This window comes from Enoplosus armatus, chromosome 10 (assembly GCF_043641665.1).
Source record: "Enoplosus armatus isolate fEnoArm2 chromosome 10, fEnoArm2.hap1, whole genome shotgun sequence".
Taxonomy (NCBI): domain Eukaryota; kingdom Metazoa; phylum Chordata; class Actinopteri; order Centrarchiformes; family Enoplosidae; genus Enoplosus; species Enoplosus armatus.
In genome coordinates this window covers 20,515,702-20,542,082 of record NC_092189.1, presented here as the reverse complement: position 1 = coordinate 20,542,082, position 26,381 = coordinate 20,515,702, and the positions used below count along the sequence as shown (strand labels likewise).

The 26,381-nt window shown below is 38.5% G+C and overlaps 1 protein-coding gene across 1 annotated transcript in view; it reads left to right on the top strand.

The window, feature by feature from the left end:
- fstl5 (follistatin-like 5) overlaps positions 1–26,381 on the top strand; it is a 125,927-nt gene that overhangs the window by 82,274 nt on the left and 17,272 nt on the right. The window contains 4 exon segments of the mRNA XM_070913402.1: positions 8,097–8,258; positions 9,803–9,937; positions 23,874–23,900; positions 24,127–24,245. Coding sequence (XP_070769503.1) covers positions 8,097–8,258; positions 9,803–9,937; positions 23,874–23,900; positions 24,127–24,245 — 443 coding nt within the window.

Below are 26,381 nucleotides of genomic sequence, written 5' to 3'. Positions count from 1 at the left end.
TTCACGGGTACCTGGTCAATTCTCACAATCCAATGGTTACGACCTGCGTGTTTTTTATAGCCACGAGTTCAATTTGATTGAAGAGTTGTAACAAGTCTGCCAGGCTAAGTTGGAAATCTCCCAGTAGTGTGATGGTGAAGTGGAATCCTGCCATGGTGTTTGTGTGTTCTTTGCTCTTGTGTTTATATGTGTGTGTCTGCACGCCTGCTCATCTTCTAGAGCGCCATGGCCGACGGGAGCCTTGCTGAGTGATTGACGACTGGCTGGGGAGCTTTATGATGGAGCTGTCAGCCCTGCTGTGTCACATTCTCCTGGCAGTGGCTCTCCTGACACTCTCAGAAACACATCAGAATGCAACTTCTCTCACATCTTGTCTGAATTGAGTTTTGAGTGGAAAAATCCCACCGACTTGCTCGCTCCTTTTCATTTTTGCCAGTGTCCAGGCAAAGGAAATGGTGATTTGCACGCAGGAATTGGGTTTATACATGCACATTGGTGGAGTGTGTAAGTGGGGTCTTTTCAGAAGGCAGAGAACACACTTTTCCTGTTTAGAAAGCTCAGAATACTTTCATGGTTCTCTGTAGCTAATAAGGCTTTCAGGGACCTGGTGAAAGGGAACATTTATTGATGTCTTCAAGCTAAACACTTGATGCTTCCAAAGCTTTTTAAAATGCTTTCAATAATTTAATACATTCATGTTATTATTATTTATTTAATATTATTTAATGTCATTAAATATCAATATATAGAAAGTTACTTGACAGAGGCATGTTTTCAGTTGTGCTTTTACTGTAAAACCATCATTAGCAGCAGGTAGAGGTGTCAGGAAACAACAGTTAACAAACACCAAGTGCGAGATGCATAAAACACTGTGTGTACGCACAAAGACAGAAATATGCACATGCATTATTTTCGTCGGATGTATAAAGCCACACGTACGCCTGATTCTGTTTTATAAATCTCAATCATTGTGGAACTGGGCGCACGTGCACGACCCTCATTTCCACTCCCACAGTTCACCAGAAATGGATGTAGAAATGCCCTTAAACAGCCGTTTGCATACCGATACTTGCCCTTACATACCCTCTCCACCACTCATTAGACCTGTCAATGAGAAGAACAGCAAAGAGGAAGTGCAATTTCACTGCATCAGCAAGGTTCTCCAACAGCACCAGAACAGCGACCATTACACACAGCTGTGGCTATTTATAGCGCCTGTATCACTAATTCATCACATGTACCTGTAAACCATTGCTGCAGTGATATCTTAATCATAATTATTTAATGTCAGAAGGATGATCAATGATTAATTTACAGAGCTCATATAAAGTGCTTTACAATTCAGGATAAAATTAAAAGATTGTCACAGGAAATAATGGCTCAAATTAAGTCTCCAGCATCAGGATTACTGGTCTGTGAGCAGTTCAAGTCTTTGCATACATCTGACAGGGCAGCCTCTGTACTCACCTGTGGTGGGATGTAGACCGCTGTGATAATGACACACGTAAATATAATAACTCCAGATCACATGAGCAGAAACAGGATAGCACTTTAATTTTCCCACTGTCACACCAATCTTTGTTTGCCATAAAGCACATGCCTCCTCTTTTTTTTTTTGCCGGAGTCCTCTGTTCTGTCAGATCCGTACACAGAAAAAAAGAGACAGGGTTGAACGGCGCTGTCCAGTATTCCAGGATTTATCCAACTTTCGCTAAAACAAAGGACATTACAGTGCTTGATATCCCTTTGGAAACTGACGCGGACACGAAGGTCGTCCAGTTTATTATCCAGCGCCTGTGCATTGGCTAGTAGGATGCTGGGCAGAGAAGATCCATGTGGCCGGGATCACAGCAGGTGTTTAATCGCTCATGTTTACCTTGGTGTCTCCTCTGATGTTGAGATGGACACAGAGATGGTCTTGGTCACTGGTGTTTATCCCCTCCACCTTTTCCTTGATGTTTACTTTGGTGTTTACATTCGAAAACCTCTACCGGCCAGGTAGCCGAGTCGGCAGGAGGAGAGTTTACGAAGTGGTGAGTTGACCATTTCACTACCCTGATGATAGACTCGTAGTCACAAGTTATCATTGTCCAATATTATTCACAAAAAGTTCAACTAATATGTAGAAATAAACGTAAAGAGCATAGATTTGCATACATTTAGCAGAGCTAACAGAGAGTCGACTGGATAGGTCCGCACCTTCTATCAGTGGATCTCCTGGTTCAAATACTAGCATCATATCTGCACGCCCTACACTCATATTAGTCACAACATATAATATTTTAGCAATAATTATATTTCTTTTAGTTTAATAGCTTCACCCATTAATGTAGCTCACGTAAAAAGCACTAGCTGTGTAGTTAATTGCAGTCAGTACCAAACAGTGCTTATCCAAAACTAACAATTATCCCAATTCTCTGGACAATATCAGCTGAATTTGTTTTGAACTTAATTACATACAGTAAGTATAACTTTTAGTTATTTCTAATGCAACTATGCATTAATTTGCAGTCATCCAAAGCCTTCTAAACCTTTTTCTTTTTTCAAACAGTCTTCTAATTAAATAGAGTCTCACTATTTGCTTGCCATGTTTTCATTCTTTCATTCTACCTCAGGGGGGAATTAAATAATTTACAACACTTTATTGACCTCTATCAGTGACCAGTTGGAACTGCAGTAGTCTTAATAAACGTCTACAGCAGCACAAGATGTACTTTCTTTCCCACATTCACAGTCACAGGGGGAATTCACTGACTTGAGCTTTTCTTCAAATAATGGGCCTTTAACTAAAGAATGACCTTTATTGAGCTCTATCGGCAGCCACTGGGAATTTGAGCAACATTTATAGAACTTGGCTCCTCCTACAGAGGTCTCTGACAGCCCTCCGCCCCTCCTACCCCCCTTGAGTAACAGCAGTGGCCAATAACTGATGGACAGCAGTCGCATTTTCACAGTAGAGATAGGTAAGCTAGATATTCAGAGCGAATACCTGACAGAAAAATCTATAAGAGTTAATACAATGCAAACTGTGGTGACACAGCTTTTTAAATAGCTTCTCAGGCTCAAGAGTGAGGTGAGAAGTGATGAACTCCATTGTTAAACAGTAGTTATGAAAGGTAGACATTCAGCACAATTTATCAATAATGATTTTCTCCTCCCACCAAAAATAACTGGGTATTAGTGTTATTACACCATGCTGTGAGGTCATATATTGTTCCTTTAATAACTTTTTTTTTTCAAAATCAATTTAAACACCACTCTATTTACTCAATATATACAATTTTCATACAAAAACACCCCAAGGTCAAGGTTTCCAAGGTCAAGAATGAACTCTAAATCTCAATTTTTAGGCCAATTAAAAGTTATTCCTTAATATGGTGGTCCGAAAAAAAGAAAATTTGAGCATCTACAGTTCCATTTGCCTGATAATCAGTTGACAGGAAAGCTGCAGTACCGGTTGCACTTAGCAGTTTTAATCTAGCCAGTTAGCTATATAAGAAGATGACGTCCTCATCCCTAATCCCGCCAGTTTAGCTCTGATTGGTCCATTGCTCCTCTAACCGCCAACAGGCACAAGAGACAACAGACCTATTTGAACTGCTGAATAACTCTGAAAATTGGTCTGGAACCAGGCTAACTGTAGTCCACATCCATCCTTATGTGCATACAATCCCAAAATCCAAACCAAATGATTGAGGACATTTAAATTTGTTCCCTTCAAATGTAACATTAATTTATTCCATATTCTTATTACTAGTCTTTTTAGTAACACAGAATATTTTGAAAAATTCAGGAACCCATCTGCTTACTCAATATGCTCAGATTTCATACAAATATTTTAACAATGTTTTTATGTTTATCAACGTAGTTAGTTATGTAATTATGCCATACTGAACTGGGGTGAATACCTGCATAGAAACCTCACTTGGATGTTTGTGGAAACTAGGCTGGGTTATTAAAGTTTTGGCAGGCAGTGGGCCCCTCCCATCACAGATGTTTGGTTGAATTGGGTCCATGAAACCTACAGAGGACTCAACTGCAACTTATGCTCCGCTTCAGCCAACCTCTATATGCCCATTCACAGCACTGATCACACCTGCACTTACCTACCTATAATTACACCTCTACAGACACCTACACTTTTACTGTAACCTATCTGACCCATGTAATGGTGTTACTAGCTGTCATTGGATCATAGTCAGACATCTTCAGCACAGATTACAAACCAATTCCATCTTCTCAAATCACACAAGCAGTTTACCCCAAAAGGTGTGTTAGATGAGATGTGATCTCGCCGTCACACTATCCATTTTCTATCTATCTTAATAGCGTCAGAAGATAGTCCTATATACTGTATTGGCCCTAACAAAAGACCATCATGATGATAAGATCGCAACCTGAAAACAATGAATGTAGGAAGATGTACCATATTTGGTATCTTTTAAATCACACAAAAAAATATAAATACAAAAATAAACTAACAATTAAAAAAAAAAATAATAAACACATTTTTAAATTGACAAAGCCTACAGGTATTTCTAACTCCATTTTACCATCTCAAAGGGAATCAGTATTAACTGGTGGATTAGTGTTGTAAACCATTGAAAACCCTCTGGGAAGCAGCTGGTGGAGTTGCATCCAGATATTTTTTTCCCCTCACACTATTCACCACTATTTTCTTCTACATAGAAAAACTGTTGAATGTGTAAGGACGTATTTCAACTCCATGGAGTCCTCAAATGTAAGATGGGTCTGCTTTTTTTCCAAATGTAGTTTGTGGATGATGTGTTAGCTTCAGGTCAACGGGACACACATCACCAATCATACAGCAGAAAGAACGCGTTTACATCTCTACCTCTTTCATATACTGTTACTGTATGTGAGAGCTGAAGCTTTTGCTCAAGTATCTCTCCTGACAAACTAACGTGAATTTCACTATTACTGACCACTATGGCAGTAAAACAGTTTTTTCTTGAATAAAAAAGCTTGTGGATCTATTTTGTTTTAATTCCAACACACTAATTAACACAACTTCACGAGATTGCCTGAGAGGTTTTATTAATGAGGTGCTCAAGGGAATCTGGTCGATCCATGCTCGCACTATACGACTGTTGATTAATAGGTTGTTGTGGTTGTGGGCCAGCAACAAAGGTGTGCCATGACCCCAAATCCCCCCCAACCACTTCCACACATACAAAAACAAACACATCCTGCCGTTCAGTCTCAGAGAGAGATCTTTAATCTTCAAAATGTTCAGTAATTATGTATTTGATGTACTTGTATCTTACTCTTTATTACACATTTCATCTGATCATATATCCTAAACTTAAATACTGCTGATAACTTGCCATAAATGTACAATACTAGAATTCATTCAGTTTATTCCAAACGGAGCATAATTTGCTTCGTCTAACAGCCTGAGAGAAGGGGAGTGTTGACTATTTGCCCTACCTTCATAATTCGTACATTTACGTGCACACTCGTATCCTAGTTTTGATCATATGTAGGATATTATGTTTACATGGAGCATAGAGGAACCTGCTTATTCAGCTCCCTGTATACAGTACATGATTGTAATTATCCAGGTCTCGGATCGTCTGCATCAGTGCAGGTTAGTCTTTAACTCGTCCATGTCCGTTTTTTGGCTACATTTAACACTCTGCTGGGTTTAGCTTCCCCGTCTTCATTAATGGAAGAAAAGCAAAACAATTAAAGTTATCATCTGAAGGGCTGCAACTACAAATTATTGATTAATTGTGTCTGTCTGTAAATCAGAAAATTGTGAAAGATATCACAGTTCAGTGATATTTTCAAATTGCTTGTTTTGTCAAACCAACAGTCCAAATTCAATTAACTGTCATTTCATACAAAAGAGAGCAACAAATCCTCATGTTTGAGAAGCTTGAATCAGCGAGTGTTTACCATTTTTGCTTAAAAGGTAACTCAAATGATTAATCAATTATCAAAACAGTTGCCAGTTAATTTCCTAGGGATTGACTAATAAACTCGACTAATTATTTCAGCGCTAATCCTCTGTATTACCAGTATCAGACTTTAAATTTCATTTCATTGTGTAGCTCATCATTTCAGAATTTAGCATCAGATTATTTGTGTTTTATTGACTAACTACTACATAACTTGCAAACATGGCAGATAATGTACTAGAAACCTGGATCAGGTGTTTATTCCACAGTATCCCAATTGTAAACCATAGCATATCCAGGTTTCTCAAAACCAGGATAGGATGTTTACATGTGCAAAACATAACCACGATTTTCCAAAAACCTGATCATAAACAGGATACTAGCATGCATGTAAACACACTCAATGACAAGGTGTTCGCCGTATAATGGGTAGGACACATATTATGTAGACAGCAGGATACAAAATGTTTTGAAAGTATAAACCTTGAGAAACACTTAGATCACTGCTCTTATTGCATGTGCATTCAGGAATATTGATGTACAGATGCAGCTATAGATTCAAACATTTATTCACAGAGCAATTTCAACAAACACAGCTGTCAAAGTGATTTACAGTAAACACACGACACAAAAACAGATAAAAAGAAGGATAATAAAACCAGAGAAAGACTGTGAGCTGCACACACAAAGAAATAGGGCATTTGTATGCGTGTATGGGCATGTGTGAGGATATTAAATCTGAGTAATAATCTTCACTCAAAAGATCATACAAAATTATTTCTCTCCACTATTCAGTCAACCATTTGATACTGCTGGGGGGCATCGGCGTAACAGGAGTGTCTCCGTGACTGTGATCGGTGAAGTAACCTGGGTGCCATAAGAGCCCTCAGTGGCCCACAGTGGATGCCGTGTTGGCAGTCAGGTTGACGTGAGCTCCAAAGCCCTAGAGTGCCGTGGCTACCAGATGGCCGTGGCAACAATCTTCAGTCCTTTCACTCACCTGGCTGGGTAAAGACTTCCTCTAACCCAGTGCCCACAGGAAATGGTCTCTACAGCACGTCTGCCTTCTTTGCTTCTGCCAAGACTCTCGCTCCACTCATTTCTCTGAAGTCTGTTTCAGAAAGGAGGGAAAAAAAGAGGACACTGATTTGGGCCACAGAGGCTATGAGGGATTGCTCAAAAGAAGATGGCAAGATAGAGAAATTTCATGTCCCTACTTAAACCGCTGCCAGGTTGTCATCCTTATACGTGACAGGCTGTTGTGGAATGAGTCATGCTGCTTTTTTATGGTCGCTCTGTAAACAGTTCATTGTCACTGTCCAAGTTTCAGTCACCATTTCTGAGGGAGAGTCTCCTCAGATATACTACTATCCTTTTGAACATTTTTATCATTGTTATGCTATTCAGAGAAGGCTTCTCCCTTTAAAGGATTATTCAAATTCATTCTTTTGATATTTTCCATGTTTTGTGGAGCAAGACTCTAACAAGTTAGCCCCTGGGTGTAGTGAAAAACTTGTGGCACATTCTCAGCCAATGCATAAATGCATATTATTAATGTATTTGTGTGTTTTATTGATTTATGTTGATTTATGGTTCTTGGAAGTACAGTATGTAGGAGAGGGATTTTTTGTTTTGTTTGTTTGTTTGTTTTTGCTTCAGGGTAGGGTAAAGAAGTGAAACTCCAGCATGACAGTGGCACAATGTGCAGAAATGTGTAAAGTCAGCTTTGGAACATTTTGCTGAAGAGAGCGACGTTTAGTTTGTGCTTTTTATATCTTCACACATTTAGTTTTTTCTCTGCTTCTATCCCCTCATCTCCTTCCTGACAAAAGGTTACATAAAATCAATGGAAACCAAGCAAAATCAATAACGTCCAAACAGAGGTCCTCTACCTTATTTATCCATCTGATTTGTTTGGCTTCACAGAGCACATTATCCTTATCTAAAGGCATTCAGCAATTCTGAAAATACACTTATGATCAAGTATATTGAAAATGTATGCTAATACCAAACCATAAGTTCAGGACTTGGCATCTTCTCTAAAACTTCTCGTTCAATAAGGTTGCCTCACTCCTCAAGTGGTACTAATATAAACAGTAGTGTGGGATGTACTTCATTTATTCATTTCTCCATCTCAACTGTTTCCCTCTCCTCTTTTTCTCCATATTCCAGTTCCTCCAGTCATCCGAGTGTACCCAGAGAGCCAAGCCAGGGAGCCGGGAGTCACTGCCAGCCTCCGCTGCCATGCTGAGGGCATTCCCAGCCCCCAGCTGGCCTGGCTGAAGAACGGCATGGACATCACGACCAAGCTGTCTAAACAGCTCACCCTGCAAGGTACAGAGGAGTCAAGAGTTTACTGTTCACTGCATGTACATTTATATAGTTTTATTCCCACTACTGCTACTTCCATTATTATTTTTACTACTGCTGTTGACTTTTATTGCTACAATTGCTCTTACAATTGCTGCTACTACTACTGAAATAAATGTCACTATTATTGCTACTATATGACCATCGCTACTATCACTAATACTGCGACTGCTAATAATAAATAACTTTATATGAGTAAATTGGGGCTGGGCGATACATCTAAAATCTATATCAAGATAAATGATCAGATATACTTCAATAACAGTGGATGTAACCTTTTTCTTTTTATACATTAGTATGTATGTATTTCCTTTCTCCTATTGTCTCTGATACATTTGTCCTGCTTAATTACTTCATGAGCAGTGAAAGATGCTGGCCTGTTAGCTGATTGGTTGGTTGAACTTCTACCAACGTCATTGGTTATTGTGGCTATTTTAAGTTTAAAGATGTTGGCTGAAAATTGCGATATGAGTAAATTTAAGTCATCATGAGATTCATAATGTTGGTAACTTGATGAATTTGGTTTATTGTCCAGTATCAAATATTCTGAGGCAAAGTTTTTTAAAGTTCCTTATATTATCTTATATATATATGTATATATACAGTGCTTAACAAATTTATTAGACCACCACCTAGTGTAAGGTGTTTGCCACCGCTGCCCTAAATTAACAGTATTGCTGATGACCAAAATATTTTATGTTTCTGTAATGGTTAATCCACCAGTATGTGCAAGCCAAGCTCTTTAATCAAAATGATATCTTTAATGCTAAAATATAATTATTGTTGTTATCCATGAATTCTCAAATTGACTGTTTTACAAAAAAGCAGAAAAAAATAGTAAAGCACATTATCATTTTTTGATTGAGATGCCAAATTACAGTTATTTACTTGCATTCCTGAACAGAAAAATTTGTTTTGTGGTTGCAAGAATGCAAGCTGTTATCAGGGCCAAAGGAGGTCATACAAAATATTAAGATTTTTGGTTAATATATGTGAATAAGGACTATTTAGTTGTTCCAGTTTGTTATTTGCCTAATAAATAACAATACAATTTTTAGTTTGAAACAAGTTTTTGACAGATTTCTAAAATATTTGTGTTTTCTCATTTTTATGACAGCTGGTCTAATAAATTTGTTAAGCACTGTATATATATATATATATATATATATATATATATATATATATATATATATATATAAATATCTTTAAATAAACCGTAAAGCCAAATGCTTTTCCTTTGAGGTTGTACACAAAAATGATGAACCAGAAACCCGTCCCAGTGCTCAAAGAAACACAGCATCTGGCAGACCTGTGTCACATTCTTACTTTGAACTCCTACCTTTTTGAATTCTCCCCGAAACAAACCTCTCCACTTCCTTTCTAACATATTAGAGAACTGTTACGTTACAGTAATGGTGGCAGAGGATGGTAGCATGGAAGTCATCTTTTATCTCTTTCTGGAAGGCAAACTGTCTTTTTTTGTCTGTTCTCTCTGTTGTTTCTCAAAGCTAATGGAAGCGAGGTGCACATCAGCAACGTGCACTTTGAGGACACCGGCGCCTATACCTGCATCGCTAAAAATGAGGCTGGCGTGGACGAGGACATCTCTTCGCTATTTGTGGAGGACTCTGCGCGCAAAACTTGTATGTATAAGTCATGATGTCGGTCTCTGTTTTTATTCAAGGGATAATGGAGCCATGCAAATGGAGCTCTTAATAATTTATCCGGTCAGTTCTTAATAGTTTATATCCTGTGATAGAATGATAGAGCCTCTGCAAGGGAAGTAATGGTGATACTATCTATACTGTCTTCGTCTCCTGGCTTGGAAGCAGGAACTTTTGTTCGCTCCATCTATTCAGGAAGACATTTTTGTCTCTCATATTTTATCTCCTCTATGCTGGAATACACTAGGGCTGTATTATTTATTAGTGCTGAAACAATTAATTGATTAGTCTGTCAGCAGAAAATACATTTAATCTCAAAGTTCTTTGTTGCCTCTAAAATGTGAATATTTGCTGCTTTTCTCTGTTTCATATCCTTGTAAAATCGAATATCTTTTGGTTTTGGCCTGTTAGTCAGACAAAAAACAGGCATTTAAAGCCATCACCTTAGGCTCTGGCAAACTGTGATGGGCAATTTTTAAATAAATGTTAAAATATAGTGCAAATACCCATCATCATCGTCGTCATAAAAAATTGAAAATACCCAGAGGCTTCAAAGCAAAGCACATGGTGCAACGGACACAGATATTCAATTTACAATTATATAAATCAGAGAAAAAGAGAATCCTCAAATCTGTTAAGGTGAAACCAGTGAATGTTTGGCATTTTTGCTTCATAAAAACGTTAATTGATCATCAAAATTGTTGTCAGTTGATTAATCGACTAATTGTTCGACACTACTATCTCCAAACTCCACGTCAGTGATTTTTTTGGCACACATACTAATTGATTAAGTTGGTATTTGGCATTAGTTGTCAACTGTCAATATGTAACCGTGTAACATCAGGGTTGTGACACGAGTAACCTTCTTATTCAAATTTGGAAGCACTTTTCAACACAAACAATCTCCCCCTCTACCCTCCCCGTGAATAGAGTTTCACACTTTAATTAACGCTGACCTTCTCAGAAATGTCATAATCTGTCTTTGGGGTTCAAGACCAGTTGTTAGTTTGTTGTACTTTCCGGTGGGTAATTAGGGTTCCCAAACAGCACTCTTAGCAACTGTGCACATTCACACATCTCACGTGTACACTGTCCCACACCTCTCCCATACCCGACGCGTTTAGATGTCATCCCCGCGGTACGACACTTCCTCCATCCAGCCTGTCACACATCAGAGGATCATACTCGGCGAGGTCAGAAGTCACTCGTGTGCTTTGAAGCTTTTGAAGCTTTACCATAATGGTACTAGGAGTTGGATATTGCAGACCCTTTTTAGAGTGAGCAACCCCACAGGACAGGAGTTCAAAGGAATGTCAGCAGACAGCCAGACGTGGCTTCGCTACTACATTATGAAAGGTAGAGAGAGAAAAAACAGACTTTACTACAGTGTAGTCTGGCATGAATATCTGACAGACTGCACACTTGACCCACTCTAGTTTTCCTATGAGAATGCCACCTTCATTCAGAAACGAGCTAATTGAGCAAATGGAAGCTGACTATCTATCTTCCCTGGATTGTCTGTCTGTTTGAGCCTGAGGCTAATGTGGGGTGCAGCCCTCAACCCACTGAAATCCTCACCTCCACTCCTAAAAATATACACCCTGACAAGTTATTTAGTTTTAATATGTCGTGCTTGTTTCCAATTACCAATTTTTGAATCTTCTTACATTATCTTGATATTAGGTATTTCAGAATATAACCTAATTGTTTCAAATTGCTCTCACTATGTCCCAGAAAACTCTGTTAGGATAAGGCAGCTGTTATTCCAGTGACGTCAACAAATCTCATGACAAGACCAAAACCTACTTGGGCAGCAATTCAGGGTGTTTTAAATGATTGATTATTCTGCCAATTGTTTTGGTCTTTAAATAAAAAATGGTAAAAAAATGCCTCACAACGATTTATAAAATTTTTAAATTTATATAACAGGCCAAAGCAGTTTTTTGCTTGATGATGTTTTAAACTTAATCGGTTATTAAAACAGTTGTAATTTTGTGTTGATTGATTAATCAATTAATCAACTAATTGTTTCAGCTCTAAAACCAACAATGTGCTAGTCCGTCACTTAATACTTTCAGACCTAAATAGTGCATTTGGGGACTGTTTTCAGCTGCAGATTTGGTGCGCTTGCTAGTATTTATGGCACCTGGATGATGTATAGGGGATCAACTCAAAATTATTGGTTGGTGGTCCCAATCTCGATGTGACTATGTTATTAAATAAAGTTAGTATATAACTACAGTGTCCATGTTCGTGGCAGTGAAGGAACATGTTACCCAATAAAACGATGAGACTCACTGTTAATAGTTCCTTAACATCAATGGAGGTTTATAGCACAGAGGAATAAGTTATATCAGGCTTTAGACAATACTTCTATATGGTCAGTTCATCATTGGTTTTGATCTTTTCATGAGATTTGTTGACATAAAGAAAATATATAAAATATATATAAAAGATCCTGATGAGTGATATGTGCTGAACTCTAAGAATCCATTGGTGGTAGATAAAACTTACTTTCTAGTCTGTACCTATATTTGACATTGGCCCATCATATCCCTGTCAGTTAATTTCAGCTTTATAGTTGTCGTTTCTCTTTGTCACTGCAGTTTGTCTTTGTGCTGCATACGCTGCCATGATTTTCCAGACTGTCTTCCTTGAATACCATTAAATCATTTTGTAGTTTTTTGGACTGATGCATCTGCAGTTTTGATCACAGGTGATTTAGTCTCTGGAGAATTGTTAGTTGTCTAATGTTGCTTTGAAATCTTCGATGGAGAAAGAAGAGAGACAACTGAAAATGTTGCTAATTGGTATTGAATGTAATATAACACCTCTGTAGCAGTGCTTGTACCTAAGATTAAGTTATTTCCAGGAAGTTTCACTTTGCCTGCCTACTGTAGAAATGTTCATAGATCATCAGGATGATAAGTTGTAATATAACAAAGAGTGTACTCAGTAAGTCCTTCAGCCAGAGCTAGAGAGGAGTGCAATCAAAACCAGACATGTCACATGTATTCACACCACTTTACCTGCTCTGTCTTCACATTGAAATAACATATTGTTTGGGATAAGAGAGAGAAAGAAAGATAAATATTAGATTGTTCAATTAGTTTAATAGTCACAAAAGGTCAATTCAGACTTAATTCTCATCAAATGAACTTCAGATGTATAAAGGTCAACAACTAGATTTTTTTCCTCATACTCTATATGGGATCATATAAATCTGAGTGGTAAGGAGAGAAACTGACTGATATTTGAGTGCAGCCTTGTTTACGGCTGTGAAACAGCTCATATAAGGTGAAACAAACAAACATAAAACTCATTAAATCTGTGAGAAGGCTGCAGGTTTGAGTTTTGACCCTCTTGTCATTTGCATTATCTTGGCATTTGATTAGCCACTGGAGATGGACAGATATTTTTATTGGGCTCTCCAATAAAGGGCCGGCTGGGTGATATTTTCTAGGAAAGCTGCCAGCTGCCGTCAATAAGTCAGTGTTTGAGGCCAGAACAAACCGACGAGAAGAGTCTGAGCTGCTCATGTGTATTGTGATGTTCAGTGTTAACAAACGTCATCAGGCATAACGAGTGTCATTGTACCCTACAGCTGTTTTCACCTGAGTGATTCCTGTTAGTGGATATTAATGTTTAACAAGCAGTTGTTATTACAAAAATATTAATAATGGAAAAAACACCAGTGGATTGGCACTTGGTATGTTATGCTTAGTGCAAACAGATGATATTGCGGTGAACACAAGGCTGTTCAGTTAGCTGAAGTTGTTGGATGTGTTACTTTAACAGCAGAATCCCCTGCTGTGCCATGCTCACATGAGATGCTGGCACACACTCACTGGTGCCACTGCTTCAGATATTCTGTGAATCTCACACTGAAATTATTTGTGCATATTTTCCCCAGACTCAGTGAAGTTATGTTCTTTTCCTAAATTTGATAAAAACTTTGGAAAAAATTAAAACTATTCCAATAATGAATGCTAATATATTCCTCACATTTAAAATTGATGATTCCAGTTTTTCTAAGAGTTTAAAATCCTTTAGATTCAAATTTAGAAAAAATGTCAGTCCCCCACATTAAACACTAGAAAATCATGGTTAAATGAAGTTTTTACTAACATACAACAGAATAACATATGAAACAAACATTTTCCCTTTTTACTATCCCCAGCCCCACCAACAAGAACAATTCAGCCAGACAAAAATAAATAGATAAGAATTAAAAGAATTAAAACAAGGTAGGAAATGATGGAAAGAAGAGAGAAAAATACATCAAGTAAAGTTTATCTGCTTCCATATTTGCAAAAACTGAAGTTACAAATAGTTAGCATATCATTTCATTATCTATCTCTTAATGGAATACCAAATGAATGTTTTTTTTATGTAAGTTGTTCTTTGTCAAAGTAATCTGACCCAAACATTTGAAAGAGGAAGATTCTGTTCCAGGTCACCTATTAATTAATCTCTGTCTGTTTTCTAATGCAGTCTAGTCTGCACTCAGGTCAGCACAAACAACAGTTGATGATCACAGCACTGAAAAATCCTTATGTTTGCTTTGAAGTTCATTTCTGTCTAGTATGTATTGAAGTATGGAGCCATCTAGGGCTGCAAAAAAAGTATATTGCTATTCTCGTCTCCCCCATCACTTTGGTCAATTTCCTGCCACAACACTAGTCTTTTATTTCCATGAGCTACCTTCCTAAAAAAACGGCATCTAGCCATGATGAGGCAGAGGTTTTGTACAACCCCCCCCCCCGGGATCAATAAAGTAATTCTGATTCTGATTCTGATTCTGTAACCTGCATTTGTAAAACCTCAGTGGAGAAGCAGATGCCAAAGGCAGCCAATGCACCTGAAATCACATTAGAATTAACTTGTGTATTAGTAATTACGTTCACTGACAGAGCCAGACACATTAGCAGTTAGGCAAGCTGGCCAGACTTCACCTATTGTGGATATCATCCTTCTGTCTCATTACCATATACCTTGTTTCACTCAGCGTGTTTACATGCGCTTCTTAAACATCATGTAAAAGAGAAACCTGGTTTCTTTAATCAGGAAAGGGGATTAGGGAAACCTAATTTCCCCAGCTAGATTTCTCCTGGAGAATGCAGATGTTTTGGCCACAGATGTACACAGTAATCTAAACAGCTTTTTACAAGTACAGTTGAGTACTTGTGACAGGAGTGATTAAGAGATTTGTCCTGTTTCCAATGTTGAACGTTTGTATAGTTCGGACACATTTGCTCCACTATGTCTGCCTGCCTGTCTGTCTGTCCTCTCACTGCGTTGTCACTCTACAGGTCAGGACTGACGTAGCTTCTTCTATCACTGATACAGTCAAAATAAGGTCAGTGGTAGCAGAGATATCGGATTTCAGTGCATGAAACGGATTACCTGATCGGCCCTCGCTATACATGAAACCTGGCACTAACTTTCATCTAAGGGCTTTTCACCAGCATCGACTACAGAGTGTGGCCCATGTGAACTCCCTCCCTCTCCTGGCAGTAACTGTCAAACGGCAGGAAGAGTGAGTTATGTGAGTTACTTGATAGCACACTGACATACACACAGTGAGTTCATCCCCCACTTCAGCCAGGTTAGGATAAGGAACGGTGTCACAAAAAATGTTCACATAACACCAGTTATTGATACTAGTGCCAATACCGTTTCTTTCTTTAATTTAACAAAATGTGAAACTTCTAGACAAGCAGTCACAGATCAAGCGGCATTTAAAAAGTATAACCAGCAGGGGGCAGATAAGGGCAGAATCCTCCCTGGCTGACAGCTGAATATCTTCCTTGAAAACTTCAGATTTTTGCACAATGTAAACATAGTGGAAGTAACTATACTGTAATGTTAATGTTACGATCACTGCAGAAAAAGTGATTGTCGTAGTTTCTTCAGAATCTGCTGTTGACTTCACATCGTGATATACATCCCCCAAACATTCATGTGCTTAATTGCTTCTTGTGGACGACGTTTCCAACCAACCATTGGAAGGAATGTAGGATAGCTATTATACACACGAAAAAAGAATTGGTCAAAATCAAGTGTGTCATCACTCTTTAGGTATTTTATACTATGTTTTTGATATTTGACCGTTTATGATGTTATTCTAAAATCTGTAGATACTGTTTTATTCACTGTGCAACCGGCTGCAGATGCGAGATATCGAATCAGGAGAAAATGTATGCATAAATGTACATTAAAGTGCAAGCTTTTGACCAATCACGACTGCAAACATTCAATCAAGGCTCATTTAGAACATCTGTGTACCCCACTTATGTCACAGAAATCACAGTCATGTTTGACTCCACATTCAAACCCTGAAGTACATCTAGAGTGTGAATCCAGATTAGCTCCATATGGCATCTTGTTCTGGCCAGAGAGGCTCTCCAAAGTCATTGGCCCAGTTATTACCCATCTATAGATCAGCATCTGGTTTGACGTCCTGGCTTCAGGGAGAGACTACAGTGACAAATATGATGGAAGTAATGGAATCAACGAAGATCTGACCTTAACCACACCAAACACAAACGTATCTTAACTTAATCATGTCCAACATGAAATACAAGTTTAAGCATTTCTAAGCTAACTCCCCAAATCATCCATCTCTAATATATCGCCCAGGATAATCATAATACCACAAGACCCAACAAACAGATGTCCTCGTAACCTAAAAAAAAATGCTTTTAAGTACTTCGGTCCGTCAGATGTTTTTCAACATATTTGAAACTATTTTGTCCCCCTATTTTGTTTTTCAAGCATTAGTACTTGTGGACATCGAATACTTATTGCAAAAGCTGGAAAACCAGAAGGACTGACTTAATTGTCTTCAGGCTCAGGGAAGCTGTGCATGTTATTAAATCGGGTGGCACTTGCCTTTAAGTAGCAGAATCAAGCACACTTTCAACCAAGAGTTCCATACTCTGATCCCACAGAAGTTGAGATGCTGGTGGGCATGTTGTGGCACCAGACTACACTTGATCTAATACCGTTGATCTGAAACAGACACAGATTCAAATGACACATTATGGTTATATTTGGAAATGTGTTAGAAATCTGACTTTGTGGAAAGTAATGATCTCATTCTGTGAAATCGTTGTGTTTATGACCTGCCTAAGGCTTCTCATTCAGACACTCGAATAAGAGAGAGAGCTGAATAACTAACTAAGCCAGTTGTCAAAGGGCTGAATAAGGTATTAAGCAGGAGATGAACTGAAAAACAAGATTTGATGAGCGAGGCATGAATGATCTTCTTTAGATGAATTCACCAACGTGGAGCTTGAAGGTCAAAACCTTCTCCTCACAGGCGCAGCACTAAAGTGAATTGTTTTTCTCTCAAATTTACCCAAGCGCTTCGTTGTTTGGGAAAACCTGAGCAGTCACTATTCTGAGATCTCTTTAACAGAGTCTGTCACTAGCAGGCACAGCACCATCCATCTCTGACAGTCTGCCGCTAAACTGGCATAAATATCTGCCCTTCACAATGTGCCAATTATTTCTGCAATGTCAGAGGATCTGCGGGGCTCAGAACGAGTTTGTTGCTTTAGTCTCTCCACTTCATGTCTCTACATTATACTGCACTTCATGCCTCATATCAGGGACCTGCAGAGTACTGTATAGTGGCTCAAGCAGATGTCCCTATGCCCTCTTTGAAGTGTTCGTCTGGACCACATAAAGAAATAATCATCATAGAATTATTCTTAGAACTATTATTGTGAGAGGAAATCTGCCAGTTCAGAGGAGGATGATATCAACGTCTTTAGTGCCACATATTTCTTTCAGTGACTGAGCTGAAGAACTTTATACCTTTTCTTTTTTTCTTTCTCATTATCTTTGTGCATAATATTATGTCAACATAAGTTCTTCTATTCTTATTATGTAGGTGATGTACTGAGCAGTTATGGTTAGTTTGTATGTTGCCTAAGACTAAGGTTTCACTGTATGGCCATTTCATTCTTAATTGGTTCTCATTAGAAAGGTAATTAGCATAGAGGACACATCATGGCAGCAGCACTAGTATTTTATTTGTGTAACAGTTTCCGTTGAACCTTTTCAAATAATTAAGACTTTAATGAGATTTTGGCAACTTCTTTGTGCTTATTTTGCAAATTAATGACCACATTAGATATTTCAGAACTCATATTTGCTGAAACACTTTAATGGGCTAAAAGTTGACTAGTTAGCTAAGGTTAATGAACCTTTATAAATATAAAGTTTATTCTTGGATACACATTGCTGATAGTGACGGTGCCCTCTAAAAAGACGTAACAAAGGCAGAGAGACAAAAGGCTGAGGGAGTTCGTGAAAGGACAAGCTTCTTCTGCAAACTTGGTTCCAAAGAAGCAGCTGGCCAACAGTAGAATAATTATGACAGAAATATTTAGCCATCAGTTTACTTAATGGCCAATAATTACCTTTGACTCTGTTCGTTTATTTAAAGTGGACTGTAAAACTAACATTCGGGTTAATATACCCTATATTATAGCCTATTTTGTAAATTAGGTGCATATGTAAGATATACAGTACGTGTACACTGAGCTAATGAGCATCAGTATGCGGAGTGAGAACAGTACTGCCCATCACAACGTCTGTGTACATTCCTGCTTCATACCCTACTCTGGTTTCAACTCACAACTCCAGCATGTTCTCTTTACTTAACTCCATATTCTACTTTCTTTGCTCAATGCTTTATGACTCACTGTAAAGGTCCATTAAGTAATGTATGACCTTCACATACCTCAGCAGGAACAGAAAGTCTTGAAACTCTAGTGGGCTGGAAAGTGAGTTTTGAATGTTGCACTGCAAAACATCTCCACTCAGTCACGAGTCAGTTACTAAGTCTTAAAATCCCACATACAAATACAAAGTGTAATTTTCTAGATTTCATAATCTAGATCTGATTGTCTTGTGTCAAGACACTGAGACTAAACGGTGTGGAAAAGTCTCCAAACTTTGCAAATAATTGTTGGCTCACCTCCCTCAATGACAAATCATGGGCATTTCATCCTAATAAATCTCCTTTATTGCCCCTTTTCAACCTTTTATTGTCTCTATTTCATAGACTGTGCTATCTTTGCTCTATATTCTTTTCTGTGCTCTCTGTACTTTACCCAATGCTATCTTCTGCATACTCCACTGTCTTTATTCCATACTCTTTACAGTGTTTTTCAACCATTTTTTGACATTTAGCAGTTTGTAGACTTTTGTTCCAATCAAACACGGCACTGTTGATTTCACAGATTCAGGCAGAGAAGAAGATCTAATCAGTGAAATCCACTGGTGAAGTGATTGGTTGGAACAAAGCCCTGTAATCTCCCGGGCCTCGCCGGCACACGGATGAGAACCACCGCTCCACACCAAAGTCTTCACAAAGCTGTTTTATTCTACGCGGTCCGCCATGCTGTCTGCTCCATATCCTCTGAATAGAGAAGACGAGCTCGTGCCAAAATAGCGTCCATGTTTCCATCAGTGGTGTCCCTCCCCATCACAGTGGGTTTTCACACAGTGTTGGACACGCTGTCAGCAACAAGGAGCTCTAACCAGGCAGTGACGCTATCCACAGTGTCAGCAGCCTACTGCCTGTCGACTGAGTTTCATGCTAAAGGCTTTGTGAAATGAATATTGTAAATCCAGCGGAAAGTTTAAACGCCTTTAAGCCCTGGTTACAACATGACAGCTTATGAATATTTCTGATGATTTCATTCTGTGAAAGACTGATGTATTTATAATACTAATGATAAGAATACTGATCTTTTTAAATAAGGTATCAGTTCAAACCATAAAGAGCACAGAGGATGAAGCAAGACCACCTAAAAACAGTGCATAACTAATTAATTACAGTGATTTATTTAACATTAAATTAAACAAAGTATGTAAAACTGAACTGACTAAGAGGTTATATAGGTTCAGTCACCCTTTTTACAAACTATCATAAATCTGGTGTGATGAAATAGTGAAAGCTCTTCCATCACTGTAGGTGGTTCATAGTCATTACACAGACAGATATTTATCTCCCCATGTCTCCCATTGCAGTTTTTGTTTGTAATGAGCACAAACACTTCGGAATACTTTTCATGCTTCAATGTTTCAGGTTCTCACCAGTAACTTGTATTTTTCTCATGAATTTTTCTCCAAGGATTAAGTCTTTTGAATACTTTTCCTCTTAAAGAGATGATACAGCCTTCAGTCCTCCACAGGCTTCCAGCTCTAATTCTAATGCAGTCAGTTCTGTTATTTTGAAAGCTTCCTCACTCTACCTGACTGTAAGTATTACTGCCGGGGACTTGCTGTTGAAGTTAGCCCTCAATCTTTATGCGCCCTTGAATATATGCAGCACAGAGTTGCTAAAAGAAACTGGTAAAAAGCTGTTAAAAAAATCTTAGGAATTTGCTGGCTGAAGAATGGATGGGTAAAATATAAAAGCTGAAAGAGTTCTCGCTCTGTCAGAAGCGGGACTTGATCCTACTGATCAAGAACTGTGTGAGTCATGACTGTGTGTAGTGCAGAGCGAAGAAGCCAAGTGAGAACCACTGAAACTGATATTTTTTCATCAGTATTCACTTAAACACTAGAAAGGCAAAACCACTATCAGTTGGTGGTCGCTTTGAATTAGACATCAAACTATCCCAGCGTTTAAAATGACCCTTCATGACTTTTCCTCCACTGTATAAACTGTCATTTTTACATTTTGCAAACCATGCAAGAAAAACATACCCTGTATTTCTACTTCTATTCTGAGAGTTATGCTTTTATGACCTTCTCTTTGACCCCGTTAAACTCACTCTTTAGAGCTGAGGCAAAGGAAGGTATCACGATGCCTGATTCTTAACCCTTAGCAGTGGATGTTAAGTTTTCTACTATCCCTTTGTAAAGTATTTATTCAGCCAGGATAAGGCTGGTAATATTTTGTATGTTGCTTATTATCTGCAAGTCCTAGACCAAAACCAACAAGGAGTTTCTCTTAAGGTACTGCCTGTGTAGCCATAGAGCTCCATTGTTGTCCAAAAATTATTAAAAACAATGTTGCACTGTTTCACTGGATAAAGTGTCACTTCATTAAAATGAACATGGGTACTGTAGGTTTTTTTTTTTTTGGGGGGGGGTTGAGTCGATCCCATACACATCTTCATGGAGCCGTGAACAATCGCTTGTGCACCAAATTGGCTGAAATTATTCCACAACAAATACACTGTTTACTCCAGTTTGAGTGACATTTGCTGAAAGCTACATAGCCCAGATGTTTTAGGTAATAACCAAGCCTTTAAAAAATAAAACTATGTATTTGTGACCTTTTTTAAAAGATTTATGTCCTCAGTAGGAACCATTGTTGGTTGTGGTATTTTAATGGGATTTGCTGACAATAAAAAATATATACTATTACCAGCTTTATCCTTGAAAGCCTCTGAAAACTTGGTTTCTCAACAACATTAAATATTTTTGACCAAATGACCAACAATCAAAGTTAAAGCTTAGGAAAAAAAATCCATAGGTATTATTTAGTAAGACTCAAACACTGTAGGTGTGGTTTGATCACATTTGACTGACAGTGGCCTGGCAACATGAGCAAATAAACCCGAACAACTGTCCTCACATTTTGATTCAAATATTTCTCGGTCATCATTGGTGGATGGAAATATGTGTCATCACCTATTACCATTTGAGCCCTGCCCACTTCAAACCAGTGAGAAAAGAAAAGACACAAAAATACAAACATTTCTAATGTGAAATAACAAGAACTCTGGGAACTTTTGCCAAAAGTTGGAAAATACGTTTTCAGGGCCTCTAAGGAAGCCAGACAAGTATTACTTGATTATGATTCGAAAAACAAAAATGTTACGCGTAGAGAGTAGAGAATCAATAGCGAGAAAATTAAAGCTGGCATTGATACAAGACATATTTCTGCTGATATTCAAGTTTACAGGCTCTGGCTATGACTCAAAGCAGGGGGTCCTCAGGCATCTTAATCCAGCCCTGGATGTACTGTAAGTGGGTGTTGGCAGGTGCATAGAAAATGTTTTTGGCATAGCTGCAGTAATGGATATGTGGTGTACCTGCCCTGCATGTTATCAATCTCTGCACTAAAAGGATATTTGTTTTGTATCAATTCAGATGAAGATATAAAGCAACAAGAGGGAAATATTTTTTTCCCTTTTAGTTGCATTCCTGTTCTGCTTCCTGCCTACAGCGGACAGCTTTTCACAACACTTGCAGTTTGTCAGTAATAAAGTATTTGTATCTCTTATAATTAAAGCGGAACTTACTGCAGGGGTCAACGTTTCCAAGAAACTTCTGGGGTAATCATGTGAACGAGCAAAACCCTGCACACCCTAGGCAGTCATCCTGAGTTACATTTTGCGTTTCCATCTACTGTGACCCAATTACTCTACCTATATTATGCATTTGCTGTCTTCTGCCGTGCCACTATGGTGAACACCACAGGCTGTTTGGCCCACTGTCGCAGGAGCGTGCGCTTGTAAACAAATTGAATTTATGTAACCTTGCTGACGGGTAGGAACTGCAGAGTCCAGGCTGGCTGGTGAGCGTAGCCTTCCCAATGTTTGGAGCCCAGTGGAAACACAGTTATTACGGCCAGAAAGAGTGAACTCACCGCCTACAGTGGCAGCCAGCTTGTTTTGTTATATGGATGATGAAGTTGATGTATGGGCCCCTTGTATGCGCAGAACAGCCACAGTCTTGCTGCCAAGTGATGAATAGCATCAATACTGTGGGCTATTGGAAAAAAAAAAACGGGGCACACAAGATCTCATCTCAACTCCTCTTTTCCATTTTCTCCCTTTTCCATTTTTGGCACATCTCAAATAAATTGTATTGTTTTCCTTTTTGTTTTGTCCTTCCCTTCCCTCCTTCCTTGTCCCTCTGTCTGTAGACCCACTCCTTTTGTGTAACTTTTAATGAGCTAAAAGGTATGCAAGGGTGCACAGGAAACACTTGACAAAGCACTTTTGAAAGATTAAGGCTGACTAACGGCACAGTGGTGTCTAGTTGGCTTTGTCTCCCCCCCTTTCTTTCCCTGCATCTGTCCACCCGAGCAAGAGGCTGCGGGAATGAGCATTGCAATAGAGGCAAGATTAGAATCGGATGTGAATTGGGCTGGAGATTGGTTTGTAGACTGAAAATGCCTGAAAATGGAAGATGGGGTGGAAGCAGAGGGAAGACCGGGGGACAGATGAACAATGAGAGAGAAGGTCACAAATAAAAAGCCAGTGTGAGAGGATTGTAGTGCCGCTGGTGGGTTGGAGGATAACCATGATTGAGTAGCAGAATATGCTCTGATATTTGCATGGAAAATAACATTTTCTCCTTACCACACCACTCTTTAGTCATGTAATGGCATCTTTTCTCTCAGGGTGCCCAGTGGCTGCTTTGAAAGCCAACAAGCTGGTTTGTGTTTTAGGTCGACAATGAAAGCATTCAAGGTGTTGGGTGTTGAATTTAATGAGAAATGACCTGTTATTGGGGCCAAACCTGATTTTGCCACTGAAGAGGGAGCACACTAATCCCTCCTAATAACTTATGATAATCATCTGAGCCTGAACCCTGTGGACTGCTCATGGGTGTCAAAGGTGGCTTATTCAAAAAATTCATATTGATGAATGGTTACAGCATCCCAAAATCATAAACTGTTCTACAGTACTTGTAGTTTGCTGACTGCACTCCATTTTCCAGTGTTTGGTATCAAATTATTTCCAAGCAGAGGGCTCTATCGATTATTTGTTGCACTAGGTATCAAAGAGACAGTTTCCATAAAACTTTCATGCGGTCTGCTTTCCTCTTTGCCTCAATAGGAGTTAGTGTTTGGGTGTTAACTCTCACAAAGGGACCCTATTGATTCTTGCATTGATTTTCATCCGTGCTTTCCTCTGTTTCTCCCTCACAGTGGCAAACATTTTGTGGCGAGAAGAAGGTACGTCTAGACTGATTCTTCTTCACTACAGCATCCATTAAACTGAGTTAATTGAATTTTTGTAATAGGGTTACTGAACTGTGATGATAGGGATTAAATGATTTGATGCTTTGAAAGTAGATAGCAATGTTATAGGCTTATTTCCATTGCAAATGATCACACTGTGCAGTCTCAGAAGCTATTTTAGGAATGTACTGTAACAAGGCTGTTTTTGCTTTATTTCCAGGTCTTGGCATTGGTAACATGTTCTATGTGTTCTATGAAGACGGTATTAAAGTCATTCAGCCTGTGGCATGTGAGATACAACGACACATTAAGCCCAGTGAGAAACTGCTGGCACTGCAGGTGAGTGACCAGGCAAAAGAAACATTCAGTGACTCCCTTATATAGTGATTCATTCTGAGCTGGACTCGACATCCAAGTCATCTGTGTGAGTTGGATCCTGACAGATCATCCTTTACTATGTATTATAGAGTTGTGAGGTACTGGGAACCGCTGATTTTCAAAGTATTCAGTTCTGTGTTATCCTGAGTGTTACTAAAAATAGAAAACACATCAGTCTTCTGGGTAATTTAACAATAATATTGGTTTATGTTTTGGTCATCAATCTTTATTATTCCAACTTCAGGGTTAGGGTTAGTGGTGCACGCAACTAACTTTTAAGCTTCGTGATTTGATCCTTTTTTATTTACCAAAGTGCTGCTTGTGAGTCATAGCTGACTTCTCTATTTAAACTAACAATGGGTCAAATGACTGTGCCATGTGAAAGGTGTCGCTGCAATTCCTCTCAGCTCTATGCAGTGTTTTAGTGTCTTTCAGCTCATTGTTTTGGTATTATGGCCCACAACGCAGCTCTCATCTATCTCGTTTTTTCCAGCCACAGCGGATAAACCAACTGTACTCTACCTGCTCAACGCCAAACAGCAACTAGCTGGTGAAGGAATTCAAACATTTAGCAGTTAAAGAGACAAGTATTTTTTTAAAACAAAGTTAAAAGGAGAGTGAAGATTGGACTTACATTTGTAAGATGGCCAGAAACACAACTTCAAATGAATGCTAATGTTGATCTGTGTCTGCTGGATCTGCTGACCTGTTTGCTAACACGTTCACCATCAAATATATATCGATGTTGTGTTCAAAGATTGTTTTGTTGCTCCCAAGTGTTTTTTTTTTTTTACTAATACAAGGCTGGTACTTTTTAATTTTGGGATTTTTTCTTACCTTTTTATGGTTTAACTTGGAAGGTTTCATGCATGTTCAAGCCTTAGAACTCCAATGGCCAGTCACCTAACATTGTCTATGTAGACAATGAACAGCACTTTTACTTGAACCCCTGAAAAGACCCGCTGACTATCTTGGCAAATTCAGACCAGCATCTGTAATGTAATCTGTACCTTCTCCAAACAATCAGTGTGCAAAACACACACTCATCTTTCCTGTCCAGGTGCTGAGTCCAAAAACTGTTATGATTTATGTTTGGACTTGCAACACTGTTAAAATTTTGATTTTATTGCATTAGAAAATCTTGTCAAAGAACCATATAATGTAATAAAATAGAAGTGTAAAAAATGGAAGCTAGTCCGTGGCTGGCATAAATCAAAAACTATACATTCTCCACCATGAAGCAATAAATAATAAAACATTTATGGTGTAAATGTTTTTACAGTGAACCCCAGAGGGTAAATAGGAAAGTGTTTGTGTTTTGGAATGGCAAAATATGGTATTGTGTGACTCGTGATTAATTATTCGCTGGTCTTGACAAGCAACACATGAAGCGCCCTGTTGCCCGACCTAGTAACAGCTACTGAGATCAATCTAGCAGTCAATATATTTTGTACTGGGATTTAGCTGAGATTCTTATTCAAATGCAGGTGAAGGTTCAGTGTTCGGCTCAAAAGGCTTTGCTGTTGCACTTGTAAATTTAGAGGACACAGCCTCCAACCACTGTGCCACCAGCTTAGATAGAGTGCTCACAGATAAGACGTGCACCCTGATTTACATGTCCTACCTAGAGCACCTGCATGATAAAGAGTGATGTCATTGTCTCATCCTGTCAGTGACAGGTCCAAAAGGTAAAATAGTACCGCTTTTTCTATCTCTCTCTATTCCTTGTCCAATGAATGGACAAAGACTTGTAAATTACTTGCAGTGCAGAGAAGCTGGCATTAACTGAAATCTGTTGGAAGCTTAGAATAAAATAGAATAAAATAAAATAATTGGAATAAAATAGCCCATTAGGCTGAATAATTGCTTAGCAAGATATAAAATAGGCACCTTATAACACATTGAAGATCAAATAACATATAGTCAACTATGCATTTCCATATTTTTAGATTTTTAAGTTAAATGAAATGTTCCTTTGTGGATTGGGAAAACTTACAATGCTGCTTTTCTTATTTCGTGAGAAGTTGACAATGCACGGTTTTCATTGAACAATAGTATGTTCAACAGTTGTTGAAATGTGGAGTGTGTTTCAGCTTT